General features: G+C 37.1%; 1 protein-coding gene across 1 annotated transcript in view; it reads right to left on the minus strand.

Annotated features, from left to right (window-relative positions):
- The window catches only part of ABL2 (ABL proto-oncogene 2, non-receptor tyrosine kinase), a 91995-nt gene that overhangs the window by 14363 nt on the left and 62405 nt on the right, over nucleotides 1-15227 (minus strand). Inside the window, exons 2-3 of the mRNA XM_052654230.1 lie at nucleotides 4530-4592; nucleotides 3143-3313 (exon numbers count right to left, since the gene is read on the minus strand). Of these exons, the coding sequence (XP_052510190.1) occupies nucleotides 3143-3313; nucleotides 4530-4592 (234 nt within the window). The remainder of the gene's footprint in view (nucleotides 1-3142; nucleotides 3314-4529; nucleotides 4593-15227) is intronic.

Below are 15227 nucleotides of genomic sequence, written 5' to 3' on the forward strand. Positions count from 1 at the left end.
AAAACCATCAATGCAAAAACAAAAAACAAAAAAGCACAGACCACAGAGCTATCAGCAATATTTCAGAAAGAAAAGTGAGGAGGTAGGGGTCAGCAGTCAGGACCTCAAAAGCACAATCTTTTCCAGGACTCAAGTTTTAAAATAATTTCCCTCTCATTCCCCATAACGAATGAATCTCCCATCTGCTCCTCTCAAATTAGTGCGTGGCAAAGAGAAGTTGAGTCTAAAGTTGGAGCCTAAGACTCAAATTACTCAGAGTATCTTTGCTATCAATTTCAATGTCCTTGATTTCTTGAATAAAGTTGTGAGTATCAACTTCAGACTCCCTAAACATGCATCCTTCCCCTGTACTTCCAGCCCAAGCAAAATAGGAAAGGTGAGAGAGATCATTATCAGTAAACGTTAAATTAAAGAATCCTGGGACTTCTTGGCAGTTCCGTGGTTACGACTCCATGCTCCCAATACATGGGGGCATGGATCTGATCCCTGATCTAAGATCCCACATGCTGCATGGCAAGGTCATAAAAAAATATAAATCCTTATAAGGCCTTACACCCCCATATCTGAGAGATGCAAGCCTTCCTGTAGAGTTCACATCCACCCCTCAGTGTCAGAGAACAGAAGAAAGCCGCAGCAATCAAAAGCACGTGGCCCAGTACTTATTAAGCAAAGACTGTTGGGGGAAAAACTCAAAATTATTATTCTGCCAGTTATCTTTTTTCAGTGGTCTACAGAAATGTTTGCCATAGTATGACTTTCTATTTGCCCCTACTATCTCACTCAAGACCCTGGGTTGTGAGACATTCAGTGAGAAAAAACATGGGTATGTGCACGTGCGCACGCATACACATGTATAGGTAGATAGTGTGTGTACATGTGGCGGTGGAAATGCACAAATGTGCTGATAAATACTCCCCAATCATATCTGCAGGGAAAACAAATCTTAGTGCTGTCAGAAAAGCTATATAAGACTTGTCAGTCTGCAGCTTTTCTCTAATACTCAAGAAAATGAGAAGACTAAGTTCTTTACCAAGTACATTATTATACATTATTCTTCCTTACAAAGAACTGATAATGACAGGTCATCATAATCAGGATATAGTCGAACACTCTAGGTTTTGGGCTATTTGTTTTTCTCTTTTTTTGGCAGCTAGGAGGAGAATTTTCCACTCTGGAAGTTTTGAGTACCATGAAGATTAACAATGGAATAAACATTGACCCTATTGCCAGAGGAAACCTAATTTTTTAATTCAAGCAAAATATTGCCTTCAAAGAAAGAACTAAAATAAGTATTGTTATTTAAGTTTAAAAAATATTTTGTCTTTTAAAATAAAAAATCAGCTTTAGCATGACAACATTTTATATTAAATTAAAAATAAGAACCTGGATAAAAACCTGGCTTTTCATAGGTTTTGGACTACACAGTCCATGGAATTCTCCTGGCCAGAATACTGGAGCAGGTAGTCATTCCCTTCTCCAGGGGATCTTCCCAACTCAGGGATCAAACCCAGGTTTACTGCACTGCAGGCAGAATGTTTATCAGCTGAGCCACCAGGGAAGCCCTTAAAAGAAATCACTATTGATTATAAGATAAACGAAATCCCACTTTTTGAGATGCATACTAGTAGTTGCCATAACTGGTAACTGATGAATCAAAAGGCTTTCTTTATCAATGTAGTCCTGGTGACTGAGCAATCTTGGAAAATACTGACATGAAAACTGTATCTAGGAAAGAATGTTCTGAGTCACCTTCACCAACTTTCCCACTGAAGCACCTAAAGTAAAAGACTGTGTTGTAGCCCAAAGAGACTACCTACCACACAAAGTATAAAATATTTCTCAAGTCCTGTATCCTAAAACTGTGTAAAATTTTCCTCTCATCATAAAACACAGTTCCACACACAAACAAATACCATCAAATGCATGTATACATACCATCATCCCCACTCTGGGACATACATATACCCCAGAAACTGTTTTAAGGATTTCTGCTTTTGATGAATCTGGCTGGATTTTAAAAATTGATGTATAAAAATATTTTATTTCAGGGTAACATTCCTTGAGTGGAAACCTGTCTTCTTAATCTGGTGATCCACTCTCATTTACTATCTCATTTCAAACCTTACAAATAAGAGAAGTATTGTTTGACAAAGAATCATTTAATTTACACTTTCACGTAGCTAAAGATTATCCAGAATCTTATTTTTTCCTAGTAGGAAGCTTTCATAAATTCAAAAGACAAGAAAAATATAAGTAGATTAGCAATCCAACTCATGTATACAATGACAATGCCCCACACTCCTATTTCTTTCTCATAAAAATTCCACATTTTCTGTCCTCGTTCAGAAAACCAATAAGGGATGGTTTTTACATGATTATGTTCTTGGTGCTCTCTTTGTTACGGATTTACTACTGAAAACAGTACTACTACTCTGTCGTGAGTGTTACCGCAATAGAAACCCTTCCTGCTCATCCTTTCACTAACGCATATAAACACAAATGAGAGATAAGTTGTCTAAGCCAGTGCTGCCCAAAGCAGGTCCACAGCAAGGCAAGATGCTTGTGCCAGAGTGTGAATCACTGGACCACTTTCTTCAGTTTTGTTATAAAAAAAGAAATGTCAGCTGAACTAAATAGTAAGTGTACTTGGCAATGTAGTTGTTTTACATTTTGAGCACAAGTTCTTAATCTCAGCGTAGACTGGTAAATGAATGCTTCTCACAGGAAGTCAGCCCACAAACGACCCTTAAGAGCAGCACTGGGGCCTGGAAACCTGCCTCCTCTTAGGGAGCCACAGTCCACTGCAGAGAGGCATACGGTAAACCTCACCTTTGTGGCAGACAGAGGCTGGCATATTACCTACAGAACAGAATCTTGAGGAGGAGTCGAGTTTATATATATATATAGTGCGGTGTTTTTTTTCCTAATGTACTTTGTCTCATTTTAGCCTTAATAAAAACCCTATGAATTAGAAAAGGTGGCATTATCCCCTATAAAGGTTTTAAAGAGAGAATGAACCAGAGGTACCTGGGCCCAAATTACCTACCTAATTCCAGTCAGAGGCAGAACCCAGAATAGATCCCGTTATTTCTTAACCACTAATAAAAACTGAAAAGTGAGAGGACGTTACGTAGAAGCTCACCTTTAGTGATGCTGAGTGTGTTATCACCACTTGCTACAAAATCATAAAGTGCAACAAAGAGATTAGGGTCACTCTCGGTGGCTCCGAGCAGGTTCTCCTTGGAGCTCCACCTGATGGCTTCGTTCAGGGCCTGGGGTTCAACATCACAACCATAGGGGCGGTGCAAGGCTTCTGAAAGACATAAAGAGAAAGGAGTTTACACTAAGTCCAACAGTTGGAAATTCATTTGAATTCAGTCCACAGACAGTATTTTAGCTGTTGGCATTATACTGATGCCTCCAGCAAGGAACAAAACTGTACGCGTGGTTGTGGAGTCATGAAGAAAGAGCAGATGGCATGACTCCTAAGCAGGAGAGAAACCTACTTGTTGAAAACATAAGATAGAGAAAAGAACACAAAATGAGCATTTAGCTGTGATGTTTATGCATGAAAATCAGAGGTAAATGAATAGGAAGAACAGTTTCCTCAGAAAAAAAAACAAACCTCAAAAAGAAATTCCAGTTCATTTTATAAAACATACAAGATATTTTGTCTAGATGATGGTGGTTTTAAGAAGGAATAGTTATGTTTTATAAGTGAAGTCCTCCCAAAGTACCTTTCTCCCCTTACTATCTTCATATAAAACAAATTTCAGAAAAGATAACAGGGATTTTAAGAAATATATATAGATTGTATTAATCCAGGCCCTCCATTTACATATAGAAAATTATAGAAATAGTGCTTTTAGAAAAAAAATCCTAAAATTATCTACTAAGCAGAAAAGTATTGTGGTTTAATACAAAATATTCTTGGCATCCCAAGATACCTTTGTTCTACCATGTACAGTCTACAACGCAACAGCTTTCCACTGTTAATTGTTTTAATAAAAAACACAATTTTTCCTTATTTTCTTTTCATACATTTTTAATAAAATACTGTAACTTAATTAGGACTCTAGAAAACACTGCCAGCAATGGACATGATTTACTGAGTTTCTATCACCTGTAATGGTTGAAGCCTTGTAAGACCTGGTTTCTTCTTCAAGGCTTTGTGATTCCTAAATTTAGTGACACTAAACAAATAGGCGATCCTTATACCATGTTAGTTAAAGATCACCTGCTTCTCACAGTTCAGGATAATCATACCAAAAGCACACTGTTCTTTCAGCAGCAATTTCTCAGTCACTAAAAATGGGTTTCAGTGGCACTCTGCCACTATGCACTGCCTCTGTCGTGTAACAATTCTTTTCTAGTATGTCTCCCTCTCTTTCGCTCATTTTTAATTTAAACTTGGTTTTATCATACATGAAGAAGAAAAACCCTTGAATCCGTGGTTTTATTTTCCAATCCACTCCCTCCTCGCCACTTGTACTGCCAATGTCTTAGTTCAGATTCCCAACATCTCTCACCTGGACTACTGCCTCCAGTCTTGTCTCCCTCAAATCCATCCTCCAAACAGCTGGCAAAGTGATCTATTTAAGACAAAAATTTGACCATGTCACTTCAATAGTTCACCATCAAGCTAAAAATCTCTTTTAACAAGGCCTTCAAGGTGTCTCATAATCAGATCTCCACCTATTAATACTTCTCCAGCTTCCCTTCTCTCCCATTCCACGCCTTGAATTTTAAATTTGAACAAACACCATGATGCTTCCTACCTTTCTGCCTTTGTTCACACAGTTCTATCTTCCCAGAATGTGAACTCATCCCTCTTTTTTCTTTTTTTTGACAGGTTGACTTCTATTCATTTTAAAAACACTCAACTTCAATGTAACCTCCCCTTGGAAGCCTCACATACATTATACTTGATAGAGTAATACCTCTTATTTTTATCCACAACTTATGTTGATTTCCCCAACTTTACAATGTGCTTCTTGGCATAAGAACTTTATCTTTTTTTCTAGCAAGAGTCAGATAATATGTGTTCAGCAATTTTGACTGAATGAACAACTAAGTTTCATAAAAATACAAGTGACAGGAAATAATGAGGTATCTTTTAAAATAGCATTAACCAGTGTTTTTTAAATGGCTTCATAGCTGTCTATATCCTATAGACAAAAATTCCTCTTGTAGGTCAGATGCTTTCCTAACAGTTTATTTCACTTCTTCACATTCCTTCTTCCTCTTAAAAAGAATATGTTTTTTAATTTTCACAGCTAATTAAATCATTTTATATTACAAAAGTTACAACAAACCTGAAGATATGTCCAAATGTCCTGAAAAGATAATCTGAAACAGGTATCTTGCTTCTTGTTTAAGCACATAATCATAGTGAATAGGAACAGCTGTATTATACACTGAAATAAACTAGGATGACCAAACGTGAAACTCTTTGACAGCTCCCTATCTTAGAATAAAAAGCTAAAGTCCTTACGAGGGCCTTTGGCCAATTCATCTTCCTACTCTTCCTTCCCTCCTTTACCTCATTCTGACTACTGGCCTCCCTGCCGTTACCTGAACAAGGCAGGCACACTCCCACCTCAGGACCTTTGTACTGGCTTTTCCACCTGCCCAAAACATCCTTCCCTAAGCCACCGACACGGCCCTTCACTCAAATGTCCCCTCTTTGTACGGCATTCTCTAACCATCCTACTTTCAAATGCATCTGTTCCTGACAATACTTCCACATCCCCTGTGTCTCCTTTACTAATTTCTCTCCATGGATCTTATCACCCCCCAAAATGCAATTTGCTTGTCTATCATCATATATATGGGCTTCCCGGGTGGCTATTCATGTGAGCTATTATCCCACCCCACTAGAATATTAGTTTTATGGGGACAGGTAATTTTTATCTGCTTGGTACACTGATAAATTCCAAGCACCCAGAACAGTTACTGCATATGAGAGGCTCTCAAAAACAATTTATTGAATAAATGAATCACACATTCTGCTATACTTACAGAGTATACACTGAGGACAGAAGACAAAACTCCGCAGTCAGAAAAGGTTTCAGAGAAAAGAAAGCATTTAAATTAGACAAGCACATTTAAACTGGAGTTTGCACTGATGCCAGTAGAATGACAGACTGTCAAAATGCAAGGATATGTCTGTGACATGTGATTCATCTGCACTGGAGAGGAGCGCCACCAAACTCAAAGGAGGATTTTTAAAGGCAAGTCAGCCTCTTAAAACCATGTTAAGTGACAAAAGGAGAAAAGAGAATGAGACCTTCGGCACAATTTTATGAAAACTTAAAACACATACACATGCCAAACAATACTGTACATTTCTCAAATATACAAAATAATAAATACAGGAAGACAATCATTTCAGAGGCCAAAGTACAAAAAGAACCAAAACTTGGAAAACAATCCCTTTTATTCTCCAATCCCCTTCTCCCCATCTCTGGTTTCACAGTCTTTTCGGTCAGGTCAAAAGATCTTATTTCCTTCCTTTCTGCTTTCTTCCCACTCACTCTTTTGTTCTCGCAGAACTAAGGGTCAGTTTCCTGTACAATCTGCCTGCACAGGATATCCACTTAAACACCATCTTACCCACTAGCACCAAACAAAAGAGCAAATTTTCCAAAGACAAGAAACATCCTAACATTTTCTTGAGAATGAACATGTTTTAAATCATAAGGAGTTAAAGAGCTAAATGGAGGCGAAAAAGCTAAGGAATGAAGACAAAAAGGGGAGGAGGGCCTACAGAAAGTAAAGGCCACGGTGTTATCCTGTAGATCCAGCCTATGCTCCTTTCCTCGTCAGCTTAAGACAGACAAATCCGGATGATTCAGAGCCACTGCATCCGCCCAAATACAGGTGCGCAGGCTGGGAAGGTTTCATTTTTGAACAATGTTAAGTGACTACTATATATAAGGTACCTTAGATAGCGAGTTATCCTTCATTAATCACTATTATGGAGGCACATCATGGACGCACGATGAGGCAGCAGAAGACTCTAATTTTTATTTATGGAATATGGAACCCAGAAATAGGTCCCAGCAGAAATATATTACGACTATTAAGAAAAGGTCATTTTTTTCTACTGATATGCCTGTAGAATACAATAAAAATAAGGTAAAACTAGAGAGAGTAGCTTGTACAGAAAATTATCAGGATTAAATAAGACTCAAACTCAAATTTACAGATAATTCCTAAATTTAATGTTTAATTTTATTAAAAATACTTTTACCAATTAGTCATTCAATAAATTTTATCAGTTTAAGTAGAAATTTGTCAGTTATTAATTGGAGAAATTAATAAAAAATTTCAGTTTGGCAGGCATTTCCAGGCATTTTTATAAACACTTACCTTGCCAGAATTCTACTCTGTCTGACTGCATATTCTTAAAAACTAATACTTTTTTTTTTTTTTTTTTTTTTTGCCATGCCACGTGCCTTGAAGGATCTTAGTTCCCCAAGCAGGAGTTAAACCCAGATGTGCCCATGGAAGTGATAGTATGGAGTCTAACCACTAAACCACCAGGCAATTCCCTAAGGAAGCTAATACTTTTTAATAGTGCTTTTAAAAACTATGTAGGGTGGTTGGATAAATCATTCAATTGTTCTCAATATCAAGCCACACATATCTTAAAACTAAAAAATACTGCACATTATTCGTTTATTCATTTATTCTTTCATTACCAAGGCCCTACCAGGGAAAAGACACATGAAGCTTCACTGGCCAAGAATAAAGATGTTAACCACAATAGCAGTACAAATTTTTTGGAATCTCTTTCATGCTTGATTACTGTGGTTATCTACCCTCCCCCAAATGATCACCCCTGTTATCATACCTGTCAAGCTGGGGAGAGCCGTTTCTGAGGCCTCACTGCATTGACAGCAAAGCGATGTGTCCTGATCTCTGCCATAACAATTAGGTGGAAGCAGAACTGTCCCAAAGACCATTCCTCTGCCCAGAAGCACGCAAGTTTAACTGTTCTATGTACGGAGGAAGTCTTGGAATTCTACTCTCTGACAAGCAATACCACATGCATGTGACACTTATTCATGTACTCTGTGGCCAGAGGGGACCAATGGCAGGGTAACATTTACAAGTCCAGTGTGGGTGGAGAGTTACCTAAAGGGAAATGTCTAGTAATCAGCAAAACATTGAGTCAGAATGCAGTTACTTAAAAAACTCTGGAATATTTTGAAAAACTAAATAAGTAAAAACCAACGCACATGAGTAACAAATGATAAAATACACAGGCGTCAGTGCATGTAGATGGGATTTCATTCCTAGGTGATGATGGAGTGAGATTGTACAGAAGTTTCCTTGGAGAAAACGTGTTTACAATAAAACACCAAATACACTTTTAAAAGAGAGGAAACGCCTAACAAGAGTCATCTTTTGCATCACTTAAAGTAGTTCAAGAAACCACAAATCCAAAGTTAAAGAAATAGTTGCAATCTGATTCATAAACACAGAAGCCAGGAAATGACGGCCTTCAGTAAAAGTTTGGCTCTATTGCTTAATAAAGGTTAAAAACATGGCATGATAGCACTGAAAACTTTAAAAGTTTTGAAAGTAAAAGCCTAATATTTGTTAATATATAGGAACAAAGTTAAATAAAACTCAAGAGCCTTATAAGAATGAAACTAGCGAAATGTACCAATGATGGATGACTTTAGGGATATAACCTACAAAAATAATTCTAGAATGTCTGTTATTATACAAATATTTGTTAAGTAGTTGTTATGTACCAGCTACTGTGCTAGGTTCCAGGTCAACAAAAGTTAACGGGGTAAAATTATTGATAGTAAAACTGACACAGCCTTCAATAAAGATGTTACAAAAGTTATAATGCAAGCTTAAAAAAAGAATGACTCTGGTGTAGGTAATAATTAACAGTTTTTTAAAAAACAAAGCTTATGCACTCAAAGAAATTAACCTTTTATGAAGCCAGTACTGTTAACATAATGAGGAAAGTAAGAGTCAAATGACTAACGGGTTACCTCAAATCAATGACTCAGAATTTCAAATACCAGGTTGAATTTCTCCTTCCCTGAATTACAAAAAATAAAAGGGAAAGAGGCTCCATAATTCATGTTCTATAGATATCTATAATCTATACCATATGATTTACTATTTAATCAGTAAATCTGCCATTTAAATTATCAATAATGAAGTTACATTTTTTAAACCTCCTATATTGTAACCAGGAGTACAGAGGATGAACAAATAAACAAAATATGGTACACACAATGGAATTTATTCAACGATAAAAAGGAATAAAATTTTTATACATGCTACAATATAGATGGTCCTTGAAAACATCATGCTAAGTGAAACAAGTCAGACACAGAAGGACAAATATTGTACAGTGCCACTTATATGAAATATGTAGAAGCTATTCTAGCTCTGGGAATCTAGCTCTGCACTTGGGTGGCTATGTAACACTGAATGTACTTAAGGCTACTAAACTGTATACCTTAAAACAGTATAAAAGGTAAGTTTTATGCTATGCGTATTTTCTAATTAAAGTTTTTAAAGTAAAAAAATAAGTATTTTACTTCCCTCCTGGTACAGTGGTCAAGAATCCACCTGCCAATGCAGGGGACACGGGTTCGATGCCTGGTGCAGGAAGATCCCACATGTCGAGGAGCAACTAAGCCCGAGAGCCACAATTACTGAAGCCCGCATACCCTAGGGCCTGTGCTCTGCCTCAGAAGAAGCCGTCACAATGAGAAGCCCATGCACCGCAACTAGAGAGCCTGTCGCACCTAGAGCAAAGTCCATGAGCAGCAACGGAGAGCCTGTGCGCTGCAAAGACCCAGCACAGCTACAAATAAATAAATATTTCTTAAAAACAAAAAAAAAATTAGTATTGACTCTCCAAAGACCTCTGTTATGTAGGCTGTATCTACCATTATCTACCATATTTGAAATTAAAACAGAAATTGTAATATTAATTTCAAAATAACAATAAACTCATGTTAACATTTTATTAAAAATAATTACTCTTGAAAAGAATTAAGAGGTAATAGTAACACTGTCATTTTTTGCAAATATCTTTAATATCCATCTTAAAACAAGATGGATGAACCTTCATTCTGCATTTGATCCACTGTGATGTTATTTATGTTGAAGTATATGAAAATCTAACTGTGCACAGATATGGAGGTATAAAAGGGAAAGATATTTTAACAATCTTTCAGATGATGATGGATATTCTTCTCTGATACTACACCAAAACTCAACAAATAGTAGTTCTTTAAAGGCTAACTGTATACTGAAATCTGAAACCAAATAGATAAAATTTTTATAATCTGTCAAACTAAAACTTATTGTTTTATCTTGTACTTGAAATAAGTCTATCTTGTACTCTGCATTTTTTAACATCATGTATTGATCATCTGGAAATATAGCTACTAAATGTTGATATATTCTATTATGTAACTTTGATATATCCTGTTCATTACTATCACCATCAATCTCACCACAAAAGTTTTGAGTACCAGGTAAGTTTTCACAATCACAATGGTTGTTACTAATTTTATAAAATTCTATTTTTTGTTTAAGAGCCCAAATTCTACCATTTCCAACAATTCCTATCTGTTTTCTTTGAAATAGCAAATTTATTTCATTCATTTTCGAGACAATGTCTACCAAATTCCAATTCTGAATGGTCTGTCATTCAATCTTTTAAGTAAGTGTTCCCAGAAAAAAGCAGCCAGTTCAGTTAGAAACACAGCACACCTGGACACAGGTCTCTCTAAGAACAGCCACAGCATCCAGTGAGCAACAGAGCTGCTTTCTGCATGCTTTCCATTCTAAGACAAGTAGCTGAGAATCAAGATTTTTTATAAACATAATCATTTTTACTGCTTCATCAAGGAAATTCTTAGCAAGAGAGTGGCGGTGACAACGCAATGATGGCTAGGTACAGTTTAATATCACTACCTTGATTTCTACTAAGGACTAAGCAGTTTTATCAATAGTGCTTTGGCACCATCAGCGCAAATGTCAACAGAGGGATCTGTTGAACACACTATCAAATTTTGAGAACTGCTGCTACAAGGATATCCACATGAGTTAATCTGCTTCATTTTATTTTCAATTTTTCAGTTCTGCTTTATATGTTTTATTTCATTACATAAAATATTTACATGGTTCCAAAGTTGAATCTACAGAATGAGGTACCTTTCCCTCTATCCTAGCCACTCCTTCCTTCAGTTCAGTCGCTCAGTCGTGTCCGACTCTCTGCAACCCCATGAATCGCAGCACGCCAGGCCTCCCTGTCCATCACCAACTCCCAGAGTTCACTCAAACTCACGTCCATCGAGTCGGTGATGCCATCCAGCCATCTCATCCTCGGTCGGCCCCTTCTCCTCCTGCCCCCAATCCCTCCCAGCATCAGAGTCTTTTCCAATGAGTCAACTCTTCGCATGAGGTGGCCAAAGTACTGGAGTTTCAGCTCCAGCGTCATTCCCTCCAAAGAAACCCCAGGGCTGATCTCCTTCAGAATGGACTGGTTGGATCTCCTTGCAGTCCACGGGACTCTCAAGAGTCTTCTCCAACACCACAGTTCCAAAGCATCAACTCTTTGGCGCTCAGCTCTCCTCACAGTCCAACTCTCACATCTATACATGACCACTGGAAAAACCATAGCCTTGACTAGATGGACCTTTGTTGGAAAAGTAATGTCTCTGCTTTTGAATATGCTATCTAGGTTGGTCATAACTTTTCTTCCAAGGAGTAAGAGTCTTTTAATTTCATGGCTGCAGTCTATGCTTTATTCTTACACTGTTTTAATGTAAATGGATACACACTCACATCCCCGCCCTTCTTCTTAAACAGTAGGATATTTCACACTCTTTCTCCACTCTGCTCTTCTCACTTAACTGTAAGATCACGCCACAGTAGCACATAGAAATAGTTCTTTTCCTATGTACAGCTGCATAATATTTCATGCCAAATGCCACACACACTCTTAAGTGAGGACAACTGAAAATAAACAGTAAGTTTTTAAATTCTGGATCATGAACGTGAAAAAAATGCCAATTAAGTGGTTCATTCGTGAAGTTGGAAAAAAATATAATCAGTACTGTTTATGTTGTTCAGTTCCTAATTAGCAACTAGACATTTCCATTTATGTTATAAACTTACGCACACAAATGCAAACACTTTTTGCTGAAACATGTCAACCCCTCTAAACTGCTATCCAGCACTGAATAAGGGACCCCTAAAAAAATTCTCAATAATTCAACACTTTTCTACAAAAGCAACTATTGTTCAGACAATAATTACTTTCCATTTATTATTGTGGATAAGAAAAGAATAGCTACAATGACAGGACATTCAGGAGCTTACATTAAATATTGCTTGTCTGTAGTCACACAGCTCAAAGAAAAAAGGAAAAGAAAAAAGCCTACACAACTCCCACAATAAAAATTAGGCAAGGTTCATCAAGTCATTAAGGGCACTGAAAGAATATGCAAACAGCTCTGTGGGGAATGAATTTAAATGACAACAGCCATCTAAGTTAGAAAACTATAAAAATTAACAAAAGACACTCTAAAAATATTTTTTTTTAAACTTCTTTCATTCTATGCTGTTTTTAATGACCTAAGCCACCAAATACCACCTTTAACATTTTAGAGAATAAATAAAATGAAAGTGCACATGAAAAAATAATCAAAAATGATAAATGAGAGCCAATAAAACTAAACGCAACAAAGTTATTAGTATGATGGGCTCTAAATTGTTTTCATAAAATATATACTCATTGAAATCTGAGAATTATATATAAACAAACAATAACACACCACCCACTCTACATCCACACTTATTAAATTATTAAAATATTGGCTCTTTTAATCTATATTATGTTTCATTCATCCAGTTAATTACTGAGTGGATATGATGTGCAAAGTATCTACTAGGCAGGATACATCAGGTGCTAGGCCAGAAGTAAATCCATTAAGAGACTGAGGTACGGTGGGGAGTTTCACTACTTCACTGCAGGATCACACTTACAAGAGAACTGGAATATTGACAACACTGAATTTCAAACCTTGAAGGCTAAAAAGAAATGAAAAAACATGATCTCAAGTGCTGAGAAAAAAAAACCTGTCACCCCCAAATTCCATAATCACAGAAAATATTCAGAAATTAAGATGAAATAAAGACTTCTCAGTTGAAAGGAAGAACTCGTGACCAGCAGACTCCTCTAAAAGAACTGTTAAAGGAAGCTCTTCAGACAGAATGGAAAATACCAGAAGGAAACTATTCATTAGGAGTAAAGAAAGAGAAACAAAAATAGTAAATAGCATATAGACTACTCTTCTCGAGTTCTTTAAAATATGCTTACTGGTTAGAAGCAAAAAAATGTTAACACCATTGCAGGGACTTTTCAATGCATGTAAATGTAACAACTGTAACAAAGAGGGAAGAGAAAACTGTGTGACAGTAAGGCTTCCATATTTTACTTGAGGTGGTAAAATGATGAATCTGAGTGTGAAAAGTTCAATATGTATACTGAAACCCATACAGCAACCACTAGAAAACCTATGCAAAGAGATACAGCCAAAAACACAACAGATTAAAAAAGCAAAACTAAAAAAAAAAAGGGAAACAGAGGAACAAACAGAAAAAAAAACAAAAAGGCAGACCTAAATCCACATATTAATTACATTATACGACAACAGCCTAAACACACATATATGATCCAGCTACAGGCAACTCATTTCAAATATAATCATACAAGTAGGTTAAATGAGCTTCGGCATCAGTCCTTCCAATGAATGTTAAGGGTCAATTTCCTTTTACAACTGACTGACTTGATCTCTGTGCTGTCCAAGAGACTCTCAAGAGTCTTCTCCAGCACCATAATTCAAAAACATCAATTCTTCAGCGCTCAGCCTTCTTTATGATCCAACTCTCACATCCGTCCATACATGACAACTGGAAAAATCATAGCTCTGACTAGACGGACCTTTGTCGGCAAAGTGATGTCTTTGCTTTTTAATACACTGTCTAGGTTTGTCATAGCTTGCCTTCCAAGGAACAAGCATCTTTTTAATTTCATGGCACCGTCCACAGTCATTTTGGAGCCCAAGAAAATAAAATCTCACTGCTTCCACTTTTTCCCCTTTTAAGACAGGGGTACTTTCACTAATATTTATATAATGGCAGTCCTTAAAATATGTTCCATTCCATTATTATTGAGACAAAGAAACAAAGCTATGTAAAAACTAAATGATCTCAGGCCATATTGTGCCTGTTATTAACCCTCAACCTCCCAACAGAGCAGCTAACCCAGCATTCTAAGAAGAAAGAGCATCAATTTCACACTACACTACTTTACTCTCAACACTCACATCTTCATCTTTCCTTTTGTGATGTCAGGTCTTTAGGAATAAACACTGTTCTCTGATTACACAAAGACCTCAATCCCTAATGTTAACAAGTTTTTTGTTTTTTAAACCCAAGACTTCAGACTCTGTATTAAGAAACCTTGTGCTCTGCCAGTTAAAAAGTGAGGTGTCCTTCATTAAATTATTTAAATATCTTACAAATTTCATTTGTAAAACAGGAAAATTAATGGCAAGTACTCTACAGCAACCTTAAATGAGATTAAATGCATGTAAAGTGCTTAGTGAACTTGACACCATAATTTAAAATTTTAGTTCCTCTGTAGTCTAAAAGTGGTCACTTCCTTGAAACTAAATTCATTGAAAGAATAAATGTGCTGAGCTCAAGCGGGAAGACTTGCATGACTAACAAGAAGTCAAAGGTACAGAAATAAAAACAAACAACTGATGAGCCCCTAAACTTGTACAAGGTTAACTCTCTTTACGTCAATAAGTAATCCCTGATAGCTCAGCTGGTAAAGAATCCACCTGCAATGCAGGAGACCCCGGTTCAATTCCTGGGTTGGGAAAATCTTCTGGCGAAGGGACAGGCTACTCACTCCAGTATTCTTGGGCTTCCCTGGTAGCTCAACGGTTAAAGCATCTGCCTGCAATGCGGGAGACCCGGGTTCGATCCGTGGGTTGGGAAGATGCCCTGGGGAAGGAAATGGCAACCCACTCCAGTATTCTTGCCTGGAGAATCCCATGGACGGAGGAACCTGGTGGGCTACAGTCCACGGGGTCGCAAAGAGTCGGACATGACTGAGCAACTTCACTCACTCACTCACTCATGCCAGGTCTCTAGCT

Source organism: Budorcas taxicolor, chromosome 16, assembly GCF_023091745.1.
Source record: "Budorcas taxicolor isolate Tak-1 chromosome 16, Takin1.1, whole genome shotgun sequence".
Classification (NCBI taxonomy): Eukaryota; Metazoa; Chordata; class Mammalia; order Artiodactyla; family Bovidae; genus Budorcas; species Budorcas taxicolor.